At 44.1% G+C, this 27,309-nt stretch overlaps 3 protein-coding genes across 11 annotated transcripts in view; 1 reads left to right on the top strand and 2 right to left on the bottom strand.

Annotated features, from left to right (window-relative positions):
• The window catches only part of ADAT1 (adenosine deaminase tRNA specific 1), a 38,609-nt gene extending 37,184 nt beyond the window's left edge, over positions 1-1,425 (bottom strand). For 5 of the 8 annotated variants that reach the window (XR_010837921.1, XR_010837920.1, XR_010837922.1 and 2 more), the window contains exon 1: positions 1,082-1,378. Coding sequence is in view for 1 of the 8 variants with exons in the window: in XM_067020126.1 (XP_066876227.1) it covers positions 1,082-1,198 (117 nt within the window). In the remaining 7 variants the exon portion in view is untranslated. Of the gene's footprint in view, positions 1-1,081 lie in introns of all 8 variants that reach the window. The other 3 variants (XR_010837923.1, XR_010837919.1, XM_067020127.1) reach the window with 3 other exon arrangements.
• A 3,308-nt stretch (positions 1,426-4,733) lies between these two features.
• Positions 4,734-18,061, bottom strand: KARS1 (lysyl-tRNA synthetase 1). Of its 2 annotated transcripts, XM_059043737.2 has the most exons (15): positions 17,901-18,032; positions 16,212-16,391; positions 14,149-14,308; positions 13,055-13,220; positions 11,518-11,611; positions 10,998-11,184; positions 10,786-10,911; positions 9,238-9,357; positions 8,037-8,199; positions 7,755-7,928; positions 7,513-7,598; positions 7,106-7,191; positions 6,355-6,481; positions 5,565-5,708; positions 4,734-5,021 (listed from the first exon to the last, which is right to left on the bottom strand). In XM_059043737.2, exons 2-15 carry the CDS (start codon positions 16,355-16,357, stop codon positions 4,923-4,925), a joined length of 1,878 nt encoding a protein of 625 aa, XP_058899720.1. In that variant the 5' UTR covers positions 16,358-16,391; positions 17,901-18,032; the 3' UTR covers positions 4,734-4,922. The 2 variants fall into 2 exon arrangements, with proteins under 2 accessions (XP_058899720.1, XP_058899721.1); XM_059043738.2 differs by lacking the exon at positions 16,212-16,391 and having other exon boundaries at positions 17,901-18,061.
• Positions 18,053-26,948, top strand: TERF2IP (TERF2 interacting protein). Its single transcript, XM_059043756.2, has 3 exons — positions 18,053-18,901; positions 23,200-23,324; positions 24,646-26,948. Exons 1-3 carry the CDS (start codon positions 18,223-18,225, stop codon positions 25,042-25,044), a joined length of 1,203 nt encoding a protein of 400 aa, XP_058899739.1. The 5' UTR covers positions 18,053-18,222; the 3' UTR covers positions 25,045-26,948.
• Positions 26,949-27,309: the final 361 nt, after the last annotated feature.

Below are 27,309 nucleotides of genomic sequence, written 5' to 3' on the forward strand. Positions count from 1 at the left end.
TGCTACAAAGTAACTGTGCGATATTGCGTAATTACTTAACCTTTCTGTGTCATCTGATAATAGAGACAGCAGTATGTAATCCACTGGAGTTACTGCGAGGCTTAAATAATTACAAAAAGCAATTGGTACAACGTTGAGCATAATTAATGGAAACTGAGATTAATATTACAAAAAAGAACACTTGAATTTCCTGATTGATTTGCCTTGAGCTCCTTATCAGGTAGTGGAACTGTAATGGACACGTAAAACCATGAATAAGAAACCATGAAGCAGATCAGACCTAAAAGAGGCCTAGACTACTTCCCCGGAAACACTCTCACTCTTTTGACTATGGATGCTCGCTCAGTGCCCTCATTTGGACCCAAATGTGTAAAAAGCTTCCTAGTAGAAAATAAGATCATATGGTGATGGACAAAGCCAGACATGTCACACACAAACACACAAAAAGGCTCCACTGAACCCCAATGCATATAGCAGACAACTGACTTTTCTACAAGGAGACAAATTGCATTGTGTTTAATTAATTAAACAAGGAGGCCATTAGACTGATGAGGCTCTAATGCTGTGGTGGTCTATTTAAGCAAACCAAGATCTAAGCATGTTGGGCTTCCCTGGTGGCACAGTGGTTAAGAATGCGCCTGCCAATGCGGGGGACACGGGTTTGAGCCCTGGTCGGGGAAGATCCCAGATGCCGCGGAGCGACTTGGCCCATGCGCCACAACTACTGAACCTGTGTGCCGCAACTACTGAAGCCCATGCGCCTAGAGCCGGTGCTCCACAACAGGAGAGACCACAGCAATGTGAAGCCCATGCACCGCTAGGAAGAGTAGTAGCCCCCGCTCTCCACAACTAGAGAAAGCCCGCGCGCAGAAACAAAGACCCAACACAGCCAAAAATAAATAAATTAAATTAAATTTTAAAAAAAAGTTAAAGTTAAGGTAATTAGGCTGCCAAAGGACAAAAGGCTTTAGTGGGGTTGGAAGTGAAGCCTACTTCCCTTAGGCCCCCTCCTCAATATCCTCCAGGGGCCCGGGAGGGGCCCATTCGGAGACTCCAGGCCCCTGCAGCAGGGACAACGTACGTGCCTACCCCCTTGGGCTTTGTGGGATGCTGCCGAGAGGCCACGCGCCCCGCACTCGTCCGTAGCAGGAGCTCTCGGCTCAGGGGGACGTTGGCATTTCCCTGAAAGAAGCCGCATTTTCCCACCGGACGCGCGGTGGGAGAGGCGCGGTCCTGATATCCTCTCCCCACACAAAAGGGCTCCGGAAAGTCGGACAGAGGGGACCTCACCCAGGAGCCCCAAGGTCCCCCTTATTTGCGCGCCCTCAGCCACACGACCCCACCGCCTTCACGAACGCTCCCCTCCCACCTCCACAACGCGCGCTCTCGAAGGGAACGAACACAGCCCGCGCAGCGAAACGGGCGTGACGTCACAAAGAGGAGGCTCTTTCAGGCCGGTCTCCGGAGGCGCGCAGTGCACGCTGGCCCTTGTAGTCGTTCAGGGGGCGGAGCCAGGGGAGGCTGGGCTGATCCTTAGAGTCTAGCGACGTCCGGCGCTGTGCTTAGGTACCGGTTAAATGGACTCACGGAAGGTGACTCCCCGGTAGGATAGATTCAAATAGTAGAACGATGTCGTATCGTGGAACACTAGTCTGAATTTTTGTCTAAAACAGCGATGTCCAGTAGAAATATAATTCGAGTCAGATATGTAAAAAATTTATGGTAGCTACATTTAAAAAAGTCAAAAGAAATAAGTGAAATTATTTTTAACCATATATTTTATTTAACCCAGCATATTCAACATATTTCAACGTGTAATCAATATTTTTTAATAAATTTGAGATATTTTACATTTTTTTCATACTAAGTTTAAGAAATCTGGTGTGTATATTACACTTACAGTACATCAAAGTTCTGACGAGCCACATTTCAAACGCTCAATAGCCATATGTGGTTAGTGGGTTACCGTATTGGACAGCTCATGTCTTAAACCTTCAGATTGTCAGGTATAGGTAGAATAGCTGTCCTGGATAGTTCAGAAGCCTGTACCATTCAGCAGCTGTATATCTCAATTACTAAAGATGAGAGAATTCACTTTTCTTACTACCCATCAAAAGCTAGAGAAGAAGTGCAACTTACTTGACCCCCATCTTTCTCTCTAGATCAGAGGAAAAGGGCCACAGGCCTCCTCCAAGTGTCAGGACCCTGATCCTCATTCCTCTCTCCAACATGTTTATTTTTTTGTTTTGTTTTTTGTTTTTGGCCATGCGGCATGTGGGATCTTAGTTCCCTGACCAGGGATCGAACCTGCGCCCCTTGCATTGGAAGTGCGGGGTACTGCCGGGGAAGTCCCTCCAGCATATATATGTGTGTGTGTGTGTGTGTGTGTGTGTGTGTGTGGTACACGGGCCTCTCACTGTTGTGGCCTCTCCCATTGTGGAGCACAGGCTCCAGACACGCAGGCTCAGTGGCCATGGCTCGCGGGCCCAGCCGTTCCACTGCATGTGGGATCTTCCCCAGACCCGGGCACGAACCCGTGTCCCCTGCATCGGCGGGCGGACTCTCAACCACTGCGCCACCAGGGAAGCCCCCTCCAGCATTTTTAATCTGCGACTGACTCCTTGTCTTTAAGGACTCCTGGTGGGGGAATCATCTTCCAGGGTTAGTTATCTCAGGGATTAGTACCACCATTTGTCTAGTTGCATAAACTGAAAAGTGAATCACCTTGTCATTTCCTTTCCCTTCACCCCCATAATATAATCCAATATATAATCCATTACTAAGTCCTGTTGAGCTTTCTATCTCGAGTCCATCCAATTCTGTCCATTTTCATGGCAACACCCTAGTCCGAACTGCTGTTGTCTCCCTCTTGGACTGCTTGTTAACCTTGGACTTTAACCTCTTTCTGCCCAACTCCAATTCTTTTTCACAGAGCAGCCAGACTGATGTTTTCAAAATGACAGATATGATGTCACTCCCCTGCTTAAATGCTTCAGTGGTTTCCCAGCACTTTTAAAATGCAGACAAAGTCCCATAGTAGGGCTCACAGCCCTATATGACCAGCACCCTCCTGCTTCATCTGTTGGCATATTTCTTTGGGTTTTTATATCTAGTGGTATTGGTTTTCTTGTTCTTTCCTCGTCAGGGCCTTTGCACTTGTTGCCACACTATGGAAAGCCCTTCCTTCCCTTCTTTGACTAGTTAGCGCTCTATCTTCCTTCAGATCTCAGATCTGATGTCCTCAGGGAAGCCTTCCTTAACTAGATCTGTTAGAGTTTCTCAATACCCCATGGATCTCTCCTTCAAAGGATTTTCCAGAGTTGCCATTTTTTGTTTTTTTGGGATGATTTATTAAATATCTATTTTCTTAAAGGATTTTTTTAAGATTTAATTTTATTTATTTCTGGCTGTGTTGGGTCTTCATTGCTGCGCACGGGCTTTCTCTAGTTGTGGCGAGTAGGGGCTACTCTTCGTTGTGGTGCGCGGGCTTCTCATTGCGGTGGCTTCTCTTGTTGCGGAGCACGGGCTCTAGGCGCGTGGGCTCAGTTGTTGTGGCCCACGGGCTCTAGAGCGCAGGCTTAACTGTGGTCATGGGCTTAGTTGCTCTGCGGCACGTGGCATCTTCCCAGACCAGGGATCAAAGCCATGCTCCCTGCATTAGCAGGAGGATTCTTAACCACTGCACCACCAGGAAAGTCCCCTTCCAGCTTTCATTCTGTCATTTTTCCTGCTAAACCGCACAGACAACATGTCTACTGCTGCTTCAGTTGCTCTATCCCCAAGCTCTCTGAGGCCAGACAGCTGGCATCTACCCCCAGCCTACTACTAAACAGCTCTCGAAAGATCACTTGTGACCTCAACAAGGATTACCTTGTTGCCTTTTCCAATGGTCCACATTGACAGTACAGTGGTGCCTGAAGTCCAGTCCTTTATCCTGGTGAGTTTTTTCATTTTAATTAACACCACCTTGCTGAAGGATGTGCCATATGATGTGTTTCTTCTGAAATACCACCTGGTCATCTAACCAACACTGCCAAGTGCTCCTGGAGCCTATGTTCAACACCAGCAAGGAGTGAGTTTCTCAGCACTCCCTGTAGTTCCCAGTTAGGTAATTCTGCGTGCTTAGATCATTTTACCAACCGCAAAGTAAGAACCTGCTCTGTGAAAGGAGACTGGCAACTCCTAAGCCGAGACGCTTGCAAAGGTTTTGCTGAAGTGCAAGAGACAAGTCCTTTGTTGTCTCATTGGAGAAAAGTATCCCCCAGCTGCCTCCCTGTGTCGTGGGCTCTCTTTTAACAGCAGGCCCCCAGCCATACCCTTATCACATTCTTAGCTCAATTGAACTGTGCTGAAAATGCGAAGACACCAGACTCACTATTCAGCATTCTATTCACTCTTCCCACCCAATGTCTAACAAGCCTGTTAAATTTAATTATGTCCCCTTTCCCTGCTTCATGTTTCTTCTTAGCATGCATCACCACCACAAATAACATGGATTTACTTGTTTGTTTGTTTAGTTGCCCCCCAAACTCCTGCCCCTAAAGCAAGAGTATAAGTTCCACAAAAGCAGGAACTTGGCTTCTGTTCACTGCTGTGTACAATGGCTGGCACATAGCAGACATTAATATAAATTTGTTGAACGAATAAAGTGGTAAAATCCTAAACATTCATTATGTCAGCTGTCTGAGAAACAAGATGACATTCCAAAAGTAAAAAGAGTGATGAGACAGGAGTAGAGACAAATGGTTTATTTGGTAACAAGGAGTAAAAAGGAATTCTTAATTCCTCTTCTCTCTTTTGATGGCTGACGTGAAATGTGATAGTCAAACAGACAGCAACACACACAGGAGTTCCCTGGCAGTCCTTGACCTTCTGCACAAACGCAAAGATGCCCAAGTCATACGACTTGCTGTTGTTGTTTTCTAGACGGCAGTGCCGGCTGCTGTGCTTTCCAGTCCATCAGCGGTGGCTACATTCTCCTTCTTGTCTTCGGGTTTCATGGCAGGAAACAGAAGCACTTCCTACAGGAGAGAGAATGCATTCTGAAGCTAAGACACGCTTTTTCCTGGCTATCCACCTACTCCTTTCTCCCCTCATTACTGTTATCACCAAAACCCAGAGATCTGTGTTCTTTTATTTCAATTCAGTCCCTCTCAGTTACAGAGGATGGAAAAGAAGAAATGCACAGTGCTGCCTAGGGTACAATGTCAAAAGGAGGAATGAACAGAGAGGTTCTCTTCAAATAAGATTCCCTCAACTATAAACATGGGATAGCAACAGTTTCTACACATCATAAGCTGACTTAAGTTAAATGAGATAATGCATGTAGATGGCTTAGCATGTTCCTTGGATCCTTAAGAAATGTGAACAATTAGTGTTTCTTCTGCCTCAGGTTGAAACCCCCCCCAGTTCTGTAAGGTCAGATGCTCTGCCCCTCCTCCTGTGAAGTCACCTGTAACTCCTCTGCCTGCCCCTCCTCCTAGCCCAAAGCCCTCTCTTTCTGCTCCAGGCCCGCCACACCCCGCCTCCAACACAGTGGTGGCTCCTTCAGGGTCTCCTCATACCTTGATGTTATTGGAGTCTGTGAGAAACATGGTGACGCGGTCGATGCCCATGCCCCAGCCGCCTGTGGGGGGCAGCCCGTATTCCAGGGCAGTGCAGAAGGTTTCATCTATGAACATGGCCTCGTCATCGCCAGCAGCTTTGGCCTGGAAGAGGAGAACCACACAGCGACGTTGCTCTAGGCTGTGCTCTCTCAGCGTCTGAGTGAGCATGTGAAAACGTCCAGAGGCGTTATCATTCCAGGGATGCTCTGGACACCCAGCACTTGCTGGGAATTGGTTTCCCAGTAACTCCAGGATGGAGCCATTTCTTTCAAAGACCTGGAGGTCAGGACTGATGAACTCTATCTCAGGACACATGCAAATTTCTCTGCAAAATGAAAATACTTCTACTGCCTGGGGCTCTTCGAGTCCAGTGAAACGCGTTTTCTTTCAGAGAGGCCGATGATTCCCACTTCCCGGACCACCCATCAGTGGCAGCGCTAGTGCAGGCAGCCTGTGGGTGCTCTGGCTTCTCATCCTCACGCCACCTCAATAAATGTACCATCTAAGAAAAATTATGTTCTTGTCAAGTGTCACACTCCTCAAACAGATAGTCATGCCTAAGCTCCATTTATATAGAAATTCTATGGCCAAAACTAGTCAAGTTCTCCATCTTGAAATGTGACTTCCTCCAGTGACGCCTGTGGCTTTCATCCTTCATTCTGCTGAAGTCACCAGGAGTTGCAGACAAGACAGAGACCAGGGTTAAGGCTGGTATCTTCTGGTGAGTGGGCACACATTCCTTCCTTACCTTGGCCTGTTCTTCAAAAAGCTGCCGCTGTCGCACAGGGTCATTCAGCTCAGTGTAGGCATTGCATATTTCCTTTTTCATGACAAATAGCTCAAAGCGTTCAGTCAGACCCTCTTTAGAGCGGTGCCTGGGGCCAGGAGACCAAAGAAAGGGGAGGGTGAAGACGCAGGTTCATTAAGAACATCTGGTACAAACAAGAATTCCTGAAATCTAGTTGACTCCAAATTGTTACTGATTGTGATCCAAAGCCTGCATGCATTCTTGGCACCAAATCATTTGGTACATTAGTGAGAAGGGTTAGAGACAAAGAAGCTTTAATTATCTTCACAATAGGCGTGTGTGATAGACTGATACACTGAACCATACCCCCTGTATTCATGCCCTTCTGTAGTCCGTGCCATACTGCCTCTGGGCTGCTCATATGACTTGCTCTGGCCAATGGGATGTCAGCAGAGGCTTGATATGTGTTTGCACATCAGGATTTATTCTTTTGGAATGCTTCCACTTGGAACCCTGGCTACGCTGCCAGAGGGGCCCCAGCGGATGAGATCCCATGTGGAGGAGATGCAAGGTGCCCTGGCAGAGTTCCCAGTTGAAAAGAGCCACTTGAGTTACCCTAGCCAATACCACGTAGATTAGAAAGACTACCCAATGAACCCACAAACTCTGGAGAATATTCTCAACTGTTTTATGTCGCTAAGCTCTGAGGTTATGCAGCAAGAGGTAACTGCAACACCGTGCTTTATCTTACCATTTGGCCAGAGGACTCATTATCTGCGGGTGATCACAGATGAACGTAGGATTGATGCACGTCACTTCCAGGAACTCCCCAACAAGCTTAAGGAGAAAGCAGAGTTAGAGAGCCCTTCTAAATGGCATTTTGATCATCTCTGTCTTGATGGTAGAGGCCTCGGACCCTAACCCTATACCTGATGCTATAGGGGTCTATCCTAAGCTTCTCAATGGTTGGTAATAAGGTAACGAACATAACTATTTGGCACAGAGCTTAGTACAGCAGGAATTCAAAACTTGTTCTCTCATTAGAGCTTTCCTGTGAAGCTGTAGAAGTTCATTCTCTACAGTGGAGTTCACCTTCATAGGGAATAGGGGGCGTTACCTCTGGCTGAGGGCATGTACTAGAAGTGCACGGCCTTTCACCTTATCAAGGAGCCTGGCTGTGGTCCGAGGTGGAGGGCATTCAACAGCTTTTGCCACACAGATATCATCTAGTATTTTGCGAGTTTCTGTAATACAAACATACAAGTTAGGACAGAAGACATCACACTACCCCATTAAGAGGTATATAAAGAGAATAACGTGGGAAATTCTAGCCCTGACCTAATCTAATTCAGAGCTGAACAGGAAGGAGGGCCCTACAGTGAAGGGGTGCATCACTTTACCTTCGGTTTCGAAGAGGTTCGTTTCTGGCAGTTTCACGCCCAGGGCTTTCTCAAGCTCTTCTACCATGCTGATTTTCCGGAAGGGTGGGGTGAAGTCAATCTCACAGGCTTGGCCCTCTGGGCCATCTGGATGATAGGTGACCTTGTAACTGCCTGTAATGTGTTTCACCATCCCTGGGAAAGAAATGTGTCATTTAAAGAGGACCAACAGGAAGTCCAATTGAAAGCGGCATACCAGCCCTTCAGACATGTGTGAAAGACAAAGGGAGCAGAAGGGGTCACCTGAAATCATCTTTTCTGTGATTTCCATGAGATCATGATAGTCTGCATAGGCCATATAGAATTCACAGGTGGTGAACTCAGGATTGTGAGTCAAATCAATTCCTTCATTCCGGAACTGGCGTCCGATTTCATAAACCCGGTCGATGCCACCAACCACCAGCATCTAATAACAACACACGGCCACGGTCACGGCAGCTAATCTTGTCTTACTGGCTAGGGAAAGTGTCTGGCTGCAAGAGCTGTAACTTGGATTTCACAGCTCAAGGCATGCTTTCAGGTCTCTACCCAACTGCTGAGGGCCCTACTCTCTTTAGGCCTTTGCGGACAGTCACCATTCTGGCTGTCCGGGATCACTGAACTCTCTTCCTTTGTCTGGGGTGTCCCTCATCTTGTGAGTGTGAACCTCCCCAAGAAAGAAGCCTCTTTTGGGGTTAGGATGTAGGCATGTGACCTAAGTTCCCCAACCTGTGAAACTTCAACATGCAAAGAAGATGCAGGCATTGCACAGAATCCCTTCCGGTGAAGGGGGCCAGAGATATCTGGCTTATAGAGGTAGTGACTGCAGAAGTCCCAATGGCAATGACCTGTGCCTAGTGCCAAGCTTATGAGTTGTGGTAACTCTCCTGACTGGAAGATACTGCGTTCTTCATGGGAACAGCCCAGTGACATGATTCAGAATCATTCCTAGTTGTGTGGTCTCCAAGCCTGATTCTCTGACCTTCCTGGAAATTAGTGAGCTTCCTTATATATTCAAATACATTTTTTTTTTGCTTAAACACCATTAACAGCTTTTGTCGTTTGCAAGTAAGAATCTCAAACGACATAGTCTTCGATATTTACCCTGGTGATTTGAGGATATTTCCAACTTTCAGACAGAGATTCAACTCATTCTTCTACAAAAGACTAAAATCAAATTTAATCCAAGGAGGATTATAAGTTTAAAAGTATTATGAGATTATGGGAAACAAAGTATGTTAGGAGGATCTGTACACCTAGGAAAGATACTCCTTTGCCCTATAATGCTCTACTGATCCTATAGATAAATTCCAGAAATGTAACACTCAGAAGCCTGACAATTTAGAATACTCTCCTGGTTGCTCTACCATCAATCTTCCTTTAATTTCTGACTGTACCTGTCTAGCCAATATTTTTTTCAGTCTTCTACTTCTCTAAGGACACAGGGCATCTTCTTATTGACTACCTTATGGTAGAGTTCTGGAGCAATCCTCATATATAAATTCATGTCCAGCTCGTTGTGGTAGGTGATAAAAGGCTTGGCCACAGCTCCCCCTGGGATGATGTTCATCATGGGAGTTTCAATCTAAAGGAGAGGAAAAACATTTAGTTCACAGACAGAGGTCTCAAACTAGAGTTCTTCAGAATGGCTCATGCATTGAATGTGATAGGCTAAGCCTACTATATCCCAAGTAAAAGTTAAGCTCAATAATAATGTGTAGAAAAACAAATAATAATAATAACGTGTAGGCGCTTGACAAAAAAAGTAGAGATAGCTTGATTTTCTAGAATAGTGTCTCTATTAATACCAAACACCATTAACACAGTACCATAAATTTTCACAAGCTGTTAGTGGGACTCTAAATGGGTACAGCCTTTCTTGAGTTCAGTTTCTTGAGTTCAGTATTTATTAAAAACTGTAACTGCTTATACGTTTTGACTTATTCTACTTCTAGAAATCCATCCTACAGAAACACCTGTCCATGTGTACAAAGATGTTCACTAAAACATTACTGAAGAAAATCAGAAACTTTAACTATCAATAGGGGAAATAATTATAAAGCATCAAAAAGGAATACACATACACACATATACATGGACATGCAAAGGGCCCCAGAATATATTTTGTGTGTGGGGGGAAGTCCATTATAATACATATGATGTGACTTCATTAACATTTAAAGCAAAAAATAAAATCCTTCTAAAACACTTACACATGTACCCCACCTGCAACATGCACAGGAATGGAGGTATTATAAATACGCAGAGTAAATTGCGAGGAAGGATACATAGTCAAGTTGTTTTTTTAAAAAAAATATTTACTTATTTATTTATCTGGTTGCACTGGGTCTTAGTTGCAGCATGCAGGCTCCTTAGTTGAGGCTCAAGAGTTCCTTAGCTGTGGCATGCAAACTCTTAGTTGCGGCACGCATGTGGGACCTAGTTCCCTGACCAGGGAATGAACCTTGGCCCCCTGCATTGGGAGCGAAGTCTTAACCACTGTGCCACCTCAAATTCAAGTTTGGAGAGGGACATTAGCTGGGAAAAAATGAAAGGGGACTTTCAGTTTTGTTTCTATTTATTTATTTATTGTTTGAATTTGTTGTATGGTAACAGGTACTCACCTTTCTCATAAAATTTGAAAATATTAAAAAAATTTTTTTTCTCTACAAATTTTCTAAACAATTTTTAGTTTAAATAAGTTGAATAAAAATCAAGAAAAATATTTTTTAATGCTACAAAAAAGCAAAATGAGTTGGTAACACATTGAACATGGCATTGTTAGCACATGCATGACCCTCTACTTTGTCCATTATCTTGGAAGTCCTGTCCTACCTTCCTAATCAGGGCCCTAAATAAACAAGGTGGAACAAAGACACTGGCAAGAAAGGGGACTTTTCACTGAGCATGAAGGACAGTGATATAGGATGTGCCTGTGGAGAAGGGAAGGGAAGAAGAGTAAGAGGCAAGTGCAGAAGGCAGCTCATCATGTCAGGTAAGAACTTTCCATCACCTCTAGGAATCCCAACTCATCCAAGAAACGTCTTATATATGTGATGATCTTAGAGCGGATGATAAACTTCTGCCTCACAAAGTCATTCAGGATCAAGTCCAAGTATCTCTGACGAAACCGTGTTTCCTAAATGAAAAGTAACAGACAGAAATCACTGATGTGTTTGATTCAATGGTATGATAAACCAGAGCCAGGAGGCCATGAGAAATTACCTTGTCTTTGAGGCCAAAGTGAAGATGAGGTAACATATGCAAGCAAGGAGACAACAGTGTGATTTCATAGGGAATGATGCTCAGCTCGCCCTTCTTGGTTTTCCCAGGATTGCCCTGAACTCCAATTATGTCTCCCCGGCGCAGTTTATTGTTAATACGAATAAATTCTTCTTCAGATTTATAATTCCTGAATAAATGGAAAACATAATTCAGTATACAATATCCCAAATTAAAACTGAGCACTGGTTTACTGTGGAACCCTCAATAAAGTGTACCCAAGAAGAATCTCAGATTCAAGGTCAACTGTTAAAAAGTATTATCTTTTATTTTTAACTGCTCCACAACCCAAGATCAGTCTTTATTCTCCAGGTGACCAGATGGCCCTTTTATTCTCCCAACCATCTACCATTCCCTTTAACTTTAATTTCCTATGGGAAAAGAAGACTATATGGGCCTTTGTCCCCAGTCATGCTGCTCTGGGCCAACCTAGAAAGGCCTGTAACTGGATATTTCTATATACCTGGAATTGGCCATGACTTGCAACTTGACCCCCTCTCCTCGAAGGTCATAGAAGATGAGCTTTCCCCCAGAAGCTCTTTTGGCATGGATCCTACCTAGAGAACAGCAAAAATAATGACAGAAGCAGAAGCTATTTCATGTTATCAGTGCCAAAAAAGCTCCCTCTGCAGTTTTTACATCCAGGCAGAATATAAACTAGAACAATTTGATTTTAGCCTGAGGCCTAAGCCCTGCCATTTTCTTCATGACAAAGTTGGCTCCCCATTTAAACCAGTTAAAAGATGTGCAGGAAGATCTGGCTTTTAAAGGTGTTCAATGGATTCCTGGCATGTTGGTGGCAGCATCGTTGTGGGATCTTCCTAAATCCTCACATAAAAATAGAAAGCACAGGGACTTCCCTGGTGGTCCAGTGTTTAAGACTCTGTGCTCCCAATGCAGGGGGCCTGGGTTCGATCCCTGGTCAGGGAACTAGATCCCTCATGCCACAACTAAGACCTGGTGCAGGGCTTCCCTGGTGGCTCAGTGGTTGAGAGTCTGCCTGCCGAGGCAGGGGACACAGGGTCGTGCCCCGGTCCGGGAAGATCCCACATGCCGCAGAGCAACTAAGCCTGTGTGCCACAACTACTGAGCCTGTGCTCTAGAGCCCGCAAACCACAACTACCGAGTCCTCGTGCCACAACTACTGAAGCTCATGCTCCTAGAGCCCGTGCTTTGCAACAAGAGAAGCCACCACAATGAGAAGACCGCGCACCGTAATGAAGAGTAGCCCCCGCCTGCTGCAACTAGAGAAAGCCTGTGTGCAGCAACGAAGACCCCACAAATAAATAAATAAAATGAATAAATTTATTAAAAAAAAATAAAGGGCACATTGTACCTGAGAATACTGACCCAGAATAACTAACATCAAGACATATTTTAGTGAGAACACTGGACTTTAAAGAAAAAGAAATTTGGGGGGCATTTAAGTATTGGCAGGGGTTCTCTCTGAGTGGTGGGATTATGGGTAATCAAACTTTTCTTTCTTTGCTTTTCTGAATGTTTCAACATTCTAAATTTTCTACAACAAATAGTTTTATATATTTTGGGGGGGCAAGGTATAAACGAAAGACAGGATTTAGTTATCTTTTAAATTAAGGAGAAGATCCCACTCAAGATAGTAAACTCCAAAATAACAGTGCTCTAGAAAAACAGACTAGTGTAAAGTAGTCTAGGAACACAGATTGCAATTTTTAGGAGCTCAGGGCCATGGCTCCCACTGATGAAGGGAAGTCCTCATACAGGACTGTGAATGAGTAGCAGCGTCAGGCCAGGAGTCCCCCATAAAGAACGCCCCTTCCTCTGTAGCATCACCACTGGAATGGGACCTCATGCCTCAGGGCTGCTCTACTTTGTGTGAATAGACATACTGGTGCCATCTCTAGTAATGTAGCCTCAGACTTAAGCTTTTTGAGAGCAAGACCACCCCAGACCTTCCTTTGTGCAACTGGAGAGGCCTGCCTGCCGTGGGAGCTCAGCAAACTGCCAGGGAATCTTCCTACCTGCCACCTTTAAGGTGACGTCAGTCAGGTGCTCCCCAGGCTGCAGGTGACTGTATTCTTGGATAAAGTGAGTGAGCGAGAGGTCGACGTGGAACTTGTGTGGGTACGGGTCTTCCCCATTGACCTTCAGCTGGTGGACTGCTTGGCTGCGGATTTTGAAGTATTGCTGTTAGAAACACAAAAAACAAAAGAACTTTTGAGAAGTTGAACCTGGTCAGTCCAGAGGCTTGTCTAACGGAGTTCTGTATTCTGCCTCAGAGGGGCCCCAATACAGTGAGGTTTCTTTAACCAACGCCCCTGCATCCTTGAAACCACAGGCTTGGAATATGGAGTGAGATTTGCACTTAAATATGCAGGGCTGCCAGATCCACAGCTGGGAATAAAGGCCAGAATTCCAAAATATAAGATTCAACAAAAAGAAAAATCACATCTCTGCCTAAAATAATGTTTCATTGGTACAGATGGCCCTGGTTACCACTTTTGTAGACACATCTGCATGGTGAGTCACTTATCTTCCTACTTTCCTGCCCCTGGCCACACACCAGACTCTTTCCCCAAGGCAGGCCCATGGGCCTGGAGGGTGTGTAAAAGGAATATTCTATATCAGGGGTCAGCAAACTTTTTCTGAGCAACTACTCAACTCTATTGTAGTGTGAAAGCTGCCTTAGACATACATAAACAAATGGGCATGGCTGTGTTTCGACACAATTTTATTTATAAAACCAGGGAGGAGGGATTGGGGTAGTGGTGGCCTTGGCCTGTGGGCCACAGTTTGCCCATCTCTGGGCTAAAGTAAACCCCAGCCCACCTTTAGGAAGACATTTTCTCTGGGGCTGCTATAAGGCCCAGCTAGCTCCAAGGAAGATCAGTCACTTGGAAGTACTGGATTCTCCCAAATATCTGTAAGTAGTCGACAAGAAAAATGCGCAGGGCCTGTGCCTTTAACCAGATGCAGTGGTGGGCCCACCCTCATCCATCCCTGCGCCTGTTTCAGCTCCTATTTATCTCCTTAATCACTGGTCCCAAGGAATTTGCCATAATCCTCATTAGAGGCTTCCCTATGCCCAGCCAGCGCAGTGGTCCCGAGGACTCACGTTTGGGTCCAAGTTCTCCTCCTCCGCACCCACACCATTATCAGCAGTGTGGCTGGTGGCAGCAGCAGCGGCCTGGCTTAGTCGTTTCTCACTGAGGTCCTTCTGCTTGGCCTCCTTCTCTGCTATTTTCTTCTCAGCTTTCAGGCGTCTCTTTAGCTCACTGTGAGGAAGATGAAAATGTTCAACGTGACAGGTGCCTGAAGAGTCCTCTATGCTCTGCCCCATAGCTACTTATCAAAAATATGAATAACCTGGGGAAACACTCATGCCCAGTTCTACATGCCCACTGTTAGTCTCTCAGTCACTGAACTCTATATGTGAGACAGACAAGGGAAAAAGATAAACTTAGAATAAGGATGTGAAAGATCTTTCTCAGTCTCTTTTTTCCAGTCTGAGGTCCTTGGCATTAGATCCCAACTCAAATCAAGATAGACAAGGACAAGGAAAACCGTACATATTAATTTATATTTAGAATAGGAAAAAAGGTTTTCCAGAAAATCAGCAAGATAGGCTTTTCTCAAGCTAATTAGGCTTGGGAGCTCCTGGAGGCCAGGGACTTAATCTTAGTTGTTTGGATTCCTCTGCAGAATATGAAGTTCCTAGAGCATCAGATCTGATGTGTGATAAGGTGACATCTCTAGCTTTGTCTGTCATCTCTCTTCCCTCCCAAAAGGAGTGGGTTAGTCTGGGGTGGGGTGAGGAAGAGGGGGCTCTTCAGAGTTCAGGGAGACACTCTACTGACAATCTCTCCCCCAGCATTGATCAATGGCCCTCAGCATTGGCCTCACTCTCCCCAGTGAAGCCTGACTTTGACAACAAATTGGGTAGAATAGCGTACAAAGCAGCACAGCACAGGGGATAATATACCATCTTTGGAGCCAGAATGTCTGGGGCTAAATCCTGACACGCCTACCTACCAATTATGTGACTTTCGGCAAGTAACTTAATTTCTCCTATAAAATAATAATAGACACCCTCCTCCCCAGATGTTGTGAGGATTGAGATAATGTACATAAAGAGATGACCCCACCCCTAGCATTTTAGTAACCATGCAAATGTGAACCATTCTAGGTATCCCTCACTATCTTAACCCTTCACACTCTGCCTCAACGACAGAAATTTTACAGATGTGGATAAATTTCTTGTCAAATCTCTCACTATTCAAACTCTTGATACTCATCACCTGAGACTCAAAAACTAAAGCGATTGGTACAACTTGGTTTAAATAACTTGAAAACTTGCTATCTGAACCCAGAAACCAAACAGATTTGGGTAGAGAGGGATACCCTCATTATTCAAATAGACTTGATCATTCTTTTAAACCACCAATGTTAACTGAATACCCTGTCATAATGAACCATGGCCAGTGATCCTTAGTCAGGCTTGCATACTGTTTGGCTTCAGGGTGCATTTTAAATTATCTATGGGTTTAGAATAACTCAATTAAAAAAACTTAGTTGGAGATTTGAAATGATTATCTTTTAAGTAAGAAAACTGACTCCGAGGGCCTCAAAGTAAGAGTCTCTGGAAATAATCTGTTTTGTAGCAGTTGTGAAGCCACCTTTCTAGAACAGTGTGCTAGACTTACTGTGCTGTCATTCAGTCAGTGGGCATTGAAACCTCTCTTGTTCTTTCTGGCATTAACATAATGAACTTGTTTTCCATTCAACTGGCTGTTGCCCTTTAAGTCAAATCAATAATAAGGATAATCCAAAAAGGTCCTAGGAGTAAGAACTAAGACTAGAAACCAAGTTAATCTCAGGAGCAAAGAAATTTCAGAAAGACAGGGAAGGGAAAATAACCTGCATTAGAAATTCTTTATTCATAAAGGGTTTTGTTCTCAGCACTGTTCTAGAATAAGACCTAAAAGTCACCTCAAGAATCTATGGAGCGAGAATTTGAATTTATTAAAGAGAAACTGAGAAAGGACTATTGGTTTTGGTAGGTAGCAGGGTTGTTTCCTTAGCAAGTCCAAAGACTTAGCCAGAGGCTTAACAGATAAGGAACTAAGTAAGGGAAGGATTTTTGCTCCCAGAGCAATAAAGAAGGTAATGGGCACCAACCTCCTTTTTTCAGAAAGTGGCTTGTCCTTGTGAATCGTTGTGAAAGGAGCAAGTTGACACAGGCGCAGCTCCCTCTGTCCCCACTGTGCCCAGGAGGTTTGGCGCAGGGACCCCCTAACAAGCTTTACAGCAGCTTGCGTCAACATGGCAGATTACCCTGGAACTAATGATTACCACCACCTAACAGGAAACACAGAGATGTGGTGTCAGATGGGACAGACGGTACACATACTCCCAGCCAGCACTCCTACTCTTATGGGTTGGGTGCGGGGAGAAGGCGAGGTTACGCAACCTTTTAGTGTCCCATTTTACATAAGACCCTCTCAACTGACATCAACCCTGTAACACTCACTGTGCTGCAAATGCAACTGACAATGTTCTCAGTCCGGGCTATGGTGAGATGGTGCTTATTTGGGGTCAACAGCAAGTCAGTCAATGGTTTATGGGTAGAAATGATCACAACAGTCTAGAAAATGGGAGTGTTTCTGAAGCCCCTGACATGTAGTTTCTCTCTTGGTGATGAAATACCTGTCCACAAAGATGGCAATGGCAAGCATACAAAATGTCACCATCAACTGCAAACTCTAGAGGAAGCTAAAAAGAAGCCACACAAAAGCACCTGAATCAAAGACAAGCCTTGTTTAGAGCTCCAGGAACAAGGAGGAAAGAAGAAATTCAGAAAGAGTCTTAGACTACATTAAGTTTATACATTAACACTGGAAGGCAACAGAATGACAGAGATCATGTTCTTTATTGCCTTAAAATAAATGTGGCCTTGAATGAATCACCTGGCAGGCAGGCTATCTGTTTTTAAACTTGGAGGAAATAACTGGCATACAGTGGTGCTCACTAAAGATTCACACCAAGGAAGTTCCAAGAACAATTAAGAAACAGAACTAAAAAAATGCACTAAAGCAGGCATTATATGCAATAAACTAACTTCTCTCCGATGCCTCTGGAACGGTACTATATTTATGTACTATCCTTAGGAGCACTGAGGAACTAGTCAGATCATTACCTATGTTCTATGAAGAACTCCAGTTGAGAAGGAGTGTAGTATTAAGAGAATACTAGACACTGTCAGTGAAAGGGCGGCTAATCTTATTTATATTTACATTCATACTACAAGGATTTGGGGTGATTAACAAAGATATAGCCAGCAGTGCTAAGTGCAGTTTGGTGTACCCGGCTAAATAAGACAGTCCCTACTGCCAGACATACTCACAATGCTCTAACCCATATAGATAGGTGTACGACACAGTTTTAGAACTGATCCCTTTAATACAAAGGGTTCAGAATGGCCTTTGATACATAAAGTTCGAACGCTGAGGGTGCTTCTGAAAACCTAGGGTATTTAACATTTCTCCAACTTCTTTACCGGGGTGTGGCACAGTAACGCATTTCTCGGAGAAAAGGGAAGGAGTAAATTTCGCTTTTCTCTGTCCCCGCCCAGTTCTCCGCATTCTTACTCCACGAGTACGAGGAGGAGGAAGGACCCAACCAGCGGGGGGCCCCTGGGCATCCTGGGGGATGTAGTTTCGGGGCGCAGCGACTACGTCCCAGCTTGTTCATACCCACGAGAACCAGCAGGAAGGCCCCAGGCACAGCCGCCTCGGCCGGGGCCTCAAGGCGCCTCCTAGTTCAGACTCTCCGACACCAAAGGTTTTAATGATCTGCCGCGACACTTACTTTTTGCTCACTTTCGGCTCGCCGTTGTCCACTTTAACTTCAGTCCCCTGCACCTCAGCCATCTTCCCAGAGGGCTGGACCTAAAGAGGACGAGGGTCGCACGGCAGTTTCCAGGTCAAGCTCAGAAGCCCCGCCTCTTCCGGGGAAAGGGGGCGGGCACTGCTCTGCGCATCTGCTGCGCAGGCGTAGTAGGGGGTTGTGGGGCGGCGGGGGCGGCGGCGGCGGCGACGACGTTGGCGTTTGGAGCGTTAGCTCAGGCTCTGGGGTTCTGTGCGTCGCGCGCTGGCAAGACGGCAGCTTCTTCTGGTGCTCGGCGTGAGCTATGGCTGAGGCGATGGATTTGGGCAAAGACCCCAATGGGCCAACCCATTCCTCGACTCTGTTCGTGAGGGAGGATGGCAGCTCCATGTCCTTCTATGTGCGTCCCAGCCCGGCGAAGCGCCGGCTCTCGACGCTCATCCTGCACGGCGGCGGCACCTTGTGTCGCGTGCAGGAGCCCGGGGCAGTGCTGTTGGCTCAGCCCGGGGAGGCGGCGGCCGAGGCCTCGGGCGACTTCATCTCCACGCAGTACATCCTGGACTGCGTGGAGCGCAACGAGAGACTCGAGCTGGAGGCCTACCGGTTGGGCCCGGCTACAGGGGCCGCCGACCAGGCCCCAGAGACGAAAACCGGGGCTCAGGCTGGGGGCGCCGCCGCCGCGGAGCCCGAGCTGCAGCGGCACGCGAGGCGGATCGTCTTCACGGGTGCGGAAGACGTGGCCATCTTGACCTACGTGAAGGAACATGCCCGCTCGCCCAGCTCCGTCACCGGCAACGCGTTGTGGAAAGCGATGGAGAAGAGCTCGCTCACCCAGCACTCGTGGCAGTCCATGAAGGACCGCTACCTCAAGCGCCTGCGGGGCCAGGAGCATAAGTACCTGTTGGGGGAGGCCCCAGTGAGCCCCTCCTCCCAGAAACTCAAGCGGAAAGCTGAGCAAGACCCAGAGGATGCTGAAAGCGGGGGTGAGGCTTGCTGCGAACGCGCGAGCCCTCTGCTGTCCCCTGTGTGAGGCGGGGGCGTCGGCGTCGGCGTCTTTCCCCTTCTGTTGGGCATCCATGTTGGCGTCTTGGGGAGCATCGTCCAGTTCCCTCCCCACCCCACTCCTTTGACATTCGGGTAAAATTGCGCCATTTTCTAAGGTCTCTCTTAATTCACTTTTCCAATAACTGGGGTATTGGCATGGCCCGATATTCAAAAGGTGCAGAAAGAGTATGTGGAAAATTCTCCCCCCTTTCCTTTCCCACCAACTACCTAGTTTTTTCTCCCCAGAGACGACGGGGAGCCAGCTTCTTGGGTATCATTTCAGAGGTTTCCCAGACTCGTTTTAAAAAATATTTCTTCTGTATTCAGGTACATTAAGTATAAGACATTTTAAAGCCATGCCTGCCAGACCAGCTTATTTTAATTTCTTGGCTTAAATGAGTGCATATTCACATAAGAAGTTCTCAGTGGGAAGTCTCTTCCACGTTTCGCTCGGGTGAAGTGTATTTCTAACGCAGTTGAATAGAGAATACTGGGGATTCAGGGGCGGTTAGGACACAGTGCATAGCTGTTGAGATGCTTCACTTCTGGTAAAACGGGTATTGACAGCGTAAACTGACAGACCCTTTTGTTTAAAGAGTCAGGCTGCTTCCCCAGCGTCTCTTTCCTTATGTGGCTATTCCGCAAAACAGTATGCTTAGTAGGAATTTTGTTTTTGGTAAAAGTGACATTTGAGATTCATTCATTCAACAGATATTTGAGTGCCAGAGATTTATCCTGCTGGGATATAACAGTAAATAAAACTGCCTTCAGTCTTGGAGCTTAAAATGCTAGCTGGGTAGCGGGAAGTGCTACAGAAAAAAATAAATCAGGGTGAGGGCCGGAGAGGAGGTTATTTGCTATAGGGTGAGAAGGGAAGGTCACTATTGTAAGCTGATGCTTGAGCAGAGACCAGAGGAAATGAAAGAACTCAGCAGTTGGTTATCTGAGAAAGAGTGTTTCGGGCTTAGGGAGTATTAAGTACAAAGGCCCTGAGGGTGGAGTATGGCTGGTGTGTTCTTGGAGTAACAAGAGACCTGTGTGTGGCTGGGATGGAGGAAGCAAGAGGGACAATTCTTGGAGAGACTGGGCTGTGTGTGGGGGTGAAGGAGATCATGTAGGGCCCTGATTTTAAATCAGTGGTGTGGAGATGGCTGGTAGACCAATTGGAACTTGGGACAAAATTAAGCTGGATTCACCCTACTCAGTGTTTTGATATTCAGGCATTTAAATGTAAAAATTAAAGTCCTAAAATGACCAGGAGAAAATGTGGATGAGTATCCGTTTTTGTTTTTTGTGGGGTTTTTTTTGGCCGCGGCTTGCAGGGTTCCCCGACCAGGAGTCAAACCCAGACCCATGGCAGTGAAAGCACAGAGTCTTAACCACTGGACTGCCAGGGAATTCCCGAGTGTCCTTTTTATGTTCAAATTTTATTTATTTATTTTTAATTAATTAATTTTATTTTATTATTTATTTTTGGCTGCGTTGGGTCTTCGTTGCTGCACGCGGGCTTTCTCTAGTTGGGGAGAGCAGGGGCTACTCTTCATTGCCGTGCGCGGGCTTCTCATTGCTGTGGCTTGTCTTTAAAGCTTCTCATGATAAAGTCAGAGGGCAAACTGGAAAAATATTTCCAATACATTGCAACGGAGTGAGTTTCATTAATGTCCAAAGAGCTTGCAGGGCTTCCCTGGTGGCACAGTGGTTGAGAGTCCGCCTGCCAATGCAGGGGACGCGGGTTCGTGCCCCGGTCTGGGAAGATCCCACATGCCGCGGAGCAGCTGGGCCCGTGAGCCTTGGCCACTGAGCCTGTGCTCCGCAACGGGAGAGGCCACAACAGTGAGAGGCCCGCGTTCCTCAAAAAAAAAAAAAAAAAAACAAAGAGCTTGCAGAAGTTAGTAGGCAGAAGAAAAACTAGTAGAAAAATGAGCAATGGAAATGGAAGAGGAAGTTTCCAGAAAAGGAAATAGATAAATGGCAAATAAATGCAGAAATATTGTTACTGAATAAAAATAAATTAGACCCTGAGGGGACTTCCTTGGCTGTCCAGTGGTTAAGACGCCCTGCTTCCACTGCAGGGGGCACGGTTCGATTCCTGGTCAGGGAACTAAGATCCCCTCCCCATGCCATAAGGCGCAGCCCCACAAACAAACAAAAAATTACACCCTGAGCAGAGGACGTACAAGCCACGCCTGGACTTCTGCCCGTGGAAACTGAAATAAGTGTGTGTGGTGTGTTTTTTAGAAAAGTAGATCAGAGCAAGGCAATGTCATATTTTATCTGTTAGATTGGCAATAACTAACAAAATGGGTAATACCCAGAGTTAACGAGGTATATGAAAACAAGTACACTCCTGCATTATTAATAGAAGGAAATCGGTACAATTTCTTTGGAAGGAATTTTGACACCATCTGACAACATTTAAAATATATGTTCCCTTAAACATGGTAATATTGCCTCTAGGAATTTATCCTACAGATATACTCCAAGTGTAAAAGAGTACATAGTGAAAAGTGAGTCTCACTGCTCCATACCCCTTCCCCCGCTTCCTCTCCCAGAGGCAACCATTGTTGTTGTCCCTTGTCCCTGTCCTTTTTGCTCATAGTAACACTAGCACACTAGACAGAAGTTTGTTCTGCAGTTTGTTTCTTTTTTTAACTTAATAGATCTTGAATCTTTTGTGTGTCTGCTCATTGTTTGCTTCATTCCTTTTTTGTTCATTGCATTGTGTTTCATTATGTGAGCCATAATTTGTTTACACTTTTTATTACGGAAAATTTCAAACATTTACAGAAGTAGAAAGAGAATAGTATAATGCACGTACCCATCACCCAACTTCACCTGATTATAGTATGTGGCCAGTTTTTTCATCTACACCTTTCATCCTGACTTCTGGGATTATTTTGAAGCCAGTGCCGGGCATTATCCCATTTTATCTGTTACAGCATGTATCTCTAAAATATAAGGCTTCTTTTTAAAATTTTATGTAAAATAAAATTGACTTATTTTGGTGTACAGTTATGTATTAAAATTTTTTTATTGTGGTAGAATATACATTAGATAAAATATACCATTTTAGCTGTTTTTAAGTGTTTAGTAGCACTAAGTATGTTCACATTGTGATGTAGTCATTACCACCATCCATCTCTAGAACGTTTTCGTCTTCCAAAACTGAAATTTGTACCCATTAAACAGCAACCCATGTTGCAACATGTGTGAGAATTTTGTTCCTAGTGTTTCCACATCTTGGATATTGTGAGTAATGCTGCTGTGGTATGGGTTACTAATACCTGTTTGAGACCCTGCTTTTTTTTTTTTTTTTTTTTTTGGTGTATTCTCAAAAGTGGAATTGCTGGATCATATGGTAATTATATGTTTAATATTTTAAGAAACTGCCATACAGTTTTCCAGTTAGGTGTTTTAACACATGTACAGATGGTGATGTAACCACCAAAATCAGGATATAGAACAATTCCATCACAAAGAAACTCTCATGTTGCCCCTTAGTAGTCAGTCTTTGTTAAGTGGAAAATAGCAGAGTTAAGTCCTCAGAGAACAAAGAGTAAAAGGGAAATAGGAGGATGTTTAGCTTTAGGAGGCTCTCCTTTCTGTAGATGGTATGTGGTGGATTGTGGTAGACCCCTCAGATCTATCTTCCCGTGGGAGAACTGCTTTACGCAAGGTTCTGTCATTCTAGGCTAGCATCCAATGAGTAATCGATGCGGGGTTATAATAACACCTTGGCTCCCTTGCCCCAACTTGGTCAACTCTGTAGGGCCTTCCTAGCTCCAGAGTTCTATATGGTTTCAGTTGCAGCCTTGTTGGGACTCTCACAGTTCAGCTTCTTTCGGCCCAGTGAACACTCACTAATCAACACCTTACATGTTAATCTCCATCTCAGAACCTACTTCCCAGAGAACCCAATTTATGGCACAGTTTTGTTAATTTGCAAGATCTATAAATACAAAGCGAAAAATGAATTAAGCTTGAAGAGTATTTTTACTTTACGTATCAGAACCTAGGAAAATTATCACCATTTTTATTGTACAACTTTTCAGAAGCAAGAGTGGAAATTATTGAACATGCATGTCATGTTTTTCTTACCCTTCTGATCAAAAACAGATATTTTCTAATAGGAAAAAAGTGCAGGCTCACTTCTGGCCCAGAGCTCACAGAGCATTTACTATATTTTTGGTTTCTGTAAAAAAGGCTAATTCTAATTTGGTGCTGTTCTGTTTAATAGAACCACAGAATAAGAGAACTCCAGACTTGCCTGAAGAAGAATTAGAAAAGGAAGAGATCAAGGAGAATGAAGAAACAGTCAAAAAGATGCTTGTAGAAGCCACCCGGGAGTTTGAAGAGATTGTGGTATGTTAACTAGATTTAACTCTTTTTTTTTTTCCTACGTCCATTCTCCTTTGAAATTGGTCTTCCCATCTGTCCTTTTTATTACACCTGAGGCCCAGAAAGGTAAGTGAGAAGTGCAAGACGGAGGAGGAAAATGGAAGGTGAGACTGATCAAGGTTCTGGGCATGTACTTTTAGTTTTTGGTAGGATGCTTTAAGGAGGAGGGGAGGGAGAAAGATGGGGGAGAATTATTTTTAAGCAGTATAAAGCATCTTACTTTGAGTACTTTCATCTATAAGTTTTTCTAAGTTAAAATTGCAGATTTATCTTTTAAAAATGTTTTTATTCTTCTCAGGTAAAAGTAATTTTTGAAAGAGGTTAATTTTTTTTTTTTTAAAGAGGTTAATTTTTTATCAAGCAGTTTTAGCTCTTTGTATACTTAGAGCTTTTTTAGAAATTTTTAGCTCTTCCATATTCATTTAAGTTCTAAAACTTTGTTGGAATCCCATATTTAATCATAGTTATAGAGAAAGGCAACCATAAAATAATGAGTAATAAAAAAATCCAAATTATATGTGCATATCTTCTCTAAGAAGAAGAATCTTATTAACTTTTCTTACTAACACTAAGAAAAATGGTTATGCATCAGTCTAAAACAGGAAAATAATTTGAAGTTCATTTAAATTAAAGTTGGTTCATTTTCTGTAAACTTTCAGATACTCTCAACAACTCTCAAACATGGCCTACATATGTCTCCTCTCACATAACACTCTTTGTAACGTGCCTAAATGTAGTGTAGCGTGGAGACCCTAATGTATTCATACAGCAATGTTTTTTGAGTACTTACCATGTGAAGGCATTGGTAGTCACTGGGGATGTAGTGATGAGCAAAACATAACATTTCCTGCCCTATGGAGCTTTCAATCTGAGAGCGAAGTCAAATTTTTAACAAATAATCTAGTGCATACATGTGTGTACATATATGTGTATGCACATAACATTTATTTTTCACATTCAGTGTAGCTTCTTTTGGAATACTATATACATACATGTACGTATGTATGTACACATGCACATACACACACATACCCCCCCATCCACACTCACACTTCTCCTTACCCTATCATATACATACATATATATGCACATACATACACGTATGCACACATCCAACATGAGTAAATGTAAGAAGGAACATAGCACATAAGAGGAACTGAGGGAAGTCCAGTGTGATTGGGGTGAAAAGGGCAAGGAAGTGGTAGCTGGGAGAGACCAGATATTTTAAGAGTAAGTATTCATGACTTGGTAATTAGGAACTGGTCGTATTCATCGCTTTCTCTAGGTGGATGAGAGCCCTGATTTTGAAATACATATAACAATGTGTGATGATGATCCACCCACACCTGAGGAAGACTCAGAAACACAGCCTGATGAGGAAGAAGAAGAAGAAGAAAAAGTTTCTGCACCAGAGGTGGGAGCTGCCATTAAGATCATCCGGCAGTTAATGGAAAAGTTTAACTTGGATCTGTCAACAGTTACACAGGCCTTCCTAAAAAATAGTGGTGAGCTGGAGGCTACTTCCTCCTTTTTAGAGTCTGGTCAGAGGGCGGATGGGTATCCCATTTGGTCCCGACAGGATGACTTAGATTTGCAAAAAGATGATGAGGTTACCCGAGATGCACTGGTCAAAAAATTTGGTGCTCAGAATGTAGCTCGGAGGATTGAATTCCGAAAGAAATAATTGGCAAGTTAATGAAAAAAAAGGTTTGGTAGATAAGGCATTAAAAATTTTTTTTGTGACTGTTGAACTTCAGAGATTTTTACATTGGAACTGACACTCATCTTTTGACCAATGCTATAGTTGCTCTGTGAGTCCTAGATTTTGTAGCCAAGCAAAGTTGGAAGATGAAAATAAAAGAAATTGGGTATATTTAGAGCTGTTCCTGGCAGTATCAATGTGTTTGTAAAAGGAAAATCAGAAACAGAGAGGTTGGTTTACATAGTAATAACCGCTTTCTGGAATGGAATCCCTGCTGTATTGGTGAGAGGAGCTAGTGTCAAAGTCAAAGGCGGAAAATTAGGTGGTCTTTTCAGAAAGCATAAATAAAGAGCCTCCTATCTTTTGGCGGAAGCTTCTCTAGATTATGATAGATTCCAAATCAAGAATCTAGGAATGTGGAAAGATTTAATTACAAGACCTTTGAACATGGACTGTCCCAAACCCTTGCATCCATCAGTGAACTCTGATTTCTGGGCTGCTTCGAAAACCCCATATTCCTTTTGCCAACTTATATTTGGGGAGGCTGTTTGTTGGCTGTTCTTTTCTTCAAGTCTGTGTCAGTTAAGTCTCTAGCATGTGTTTTTTACCTACCATCCAGTTTTGTTTAAAACACAAACAAAAATTTAGAGAGTCTTGAGAAAAGTCTTACTTGGTTACTAGTAATGTGTTTTTATTTATTGAGGATAGTTTTGTGCTAAGAATAGTGATAGATTTAAAAATTAGAGGATTAATTCTTCTTTGTTGTGTTGATTTCATTATTGAAAATAAATAGAACTTTGTATTTGAGTCTCCACAAAGTGTTTTCTTTGATTGTATTCACAAAACCTTTTAGGTATAAAAACCATAAAGGAACTAACATTTTTGGCTCTTAGAAATTAGAACCAATAAAGAGTTCCATTTAAGAACTAATGGGTTATTAGAAAGAAACTGTTTCTTCTGGGTGGAGCAAAGAGAAGATCTGTGTCAGGGACTGTGAAAGATGGCATAACAAGGTGAACTGCTGAGAGTCAGAAGGGAAGAGAAGCCAATAAGGAACCATCCGGTGTGTAACAGAAGGTGTCAGTGCCTGTCCCAAATGCCTGAGCACTCACCATTCCAGCACTTGCCACCAACAGGAGTCCTACTGCAAGCACCTTCCCGAGGCTCTCTCTCTGCTTGAAGTGCTGTGGCGTTAATGCCCCTGAGAGCAGCTTTCAGCTAATGGTGAATAGGAATCAGAGGATGCATACACAGCTTCCTTGCTCACCAGAGAAATGACAACTGAATATTTGAGTTACCCCTTGAGTGGGGCAGTGCTTTCCATACCATCCAAGGCCGCCAGTAGAAGAAAGCATAGTTGCCCACAGTGGTATGAATGCACCTGCCTAGGCCTCCTCTTATTTTACATACCCACTTCCCTACTAGTGCATCCTGGAATCATCAGTTAAATTCACATTTTTTTCCTTAGAGTCTGCTTCTGGGAGAACCCAGCCTAAAGCAAAGCATTTAACCTTTTCCTCCTCCTTACAATGTTGGAAGGATACAGCACACACCCAGCAGTAAACGTAGCTCACTGCAGTAGTGATTCTTTTTTTGGCTGTGCTGCATGGCATGCGGGATCTTAGTTCCTTGACCAGGGATCGAACCCACGCCCACTGCAGTGGAAGCATGGAGTCTTAACCTCTGGACCACCAGGGAAGTCCCTATAGTAGTGATTCTTAAATGGGGCTTCGGAGGGGTCGGGTGGTGGATATTTGTTTAAAATGGGTTCTTCTCCATTGTGATGTGACCCTAGGGTTGAAAATCATTGCTTTAGATATGAAATGGAAATGTCATCTAGCATGTCTGTATCTCAATAAAGTTACCACAGCCTATTGGCTTTACAGAGCTAGAAATCCCAGTTTTGTCAGTCATGTGCAAAAGGGTCTGATTTATTTTACCCAGACTCCCAGAAGACATGTTTAAGTCAAAACACACACCAACTTCTAGTGCTCATTACAAACCAGTAATTTTCAAATATCTGGTTTTGTAATTTCTCTGGACTGGGATATATGTGGGGAAACAAATTATCAGAAGTATTTTGGGGAGCACAAAACTAAGCAAGAAAAATGAGTTGGATCTTAATGGTTAATGGCATTGAGCTATGGCCGTATCTACTCCAGAGACCAGCAGTTCAAGTCTTGAATTGAGATACTTCTGCTTTGTGCTGCCATATTCTTGTTCTTCAGGTTTTCTTTCCTTGACTTC

Source organism: Kogia breviceps, chromosome 18, assembly GCF_026419965.1.
Source record: "Kogia breviceps isolate mKogBre1 chromosome 18, mKogBre1 haplotype 1, whole genome shotgun sequence".
NCBI classification, from domain to species: Eukaryota; Metazoa; Chordata; class Mammalia; order Artiodactyla; family Physeteridae; genus Kogia; species Kogia breviceps.

Coding starts and splice junctions, on each gene's coding strand:
- TERF2IP (XM_059043756.2), top strand. CDS start 18,223: ATGGCTGAGGCGATGGATTTGGGCAAAGACCCCAATGGGCCAACCCAT. Junction 18,902..23,199: donor AGAGGATGCTGAAAGCGGGG/GTGAGGCTTGCT, acceptor TCTGTTTAATAG/AACCACAGAATAAGAGAACT. Junction 23,325..24,645: donor GGGAGTTTGAAGAGATTGTG/GTATGTTAACTA, acceptor CGCTTTCTCTAG/GTGGATGAGAGCCCTGATTT.
- KARS1 (XM_059043737.2), bottom strand. CDS start 16,357: ATGTTGACGCAAGCTGCTGTAAAGCTTGTTAGGGGGTCCCTGCGCCAA. Junction 8,200..9,237: donor CTCCAGAACTCTACCATAAG/GTAGTCAATAAG, acceptor TGTTGTTATTAG/ATGCTGGTGGTTGGTGGCAT. Junction 7,929..8,036: donor CACAGAAAAGATGATTTCAG/GTGACCCCTTCT, acceptor TTTCTTTCCCAG/GGATGGTGAAACACATTACA.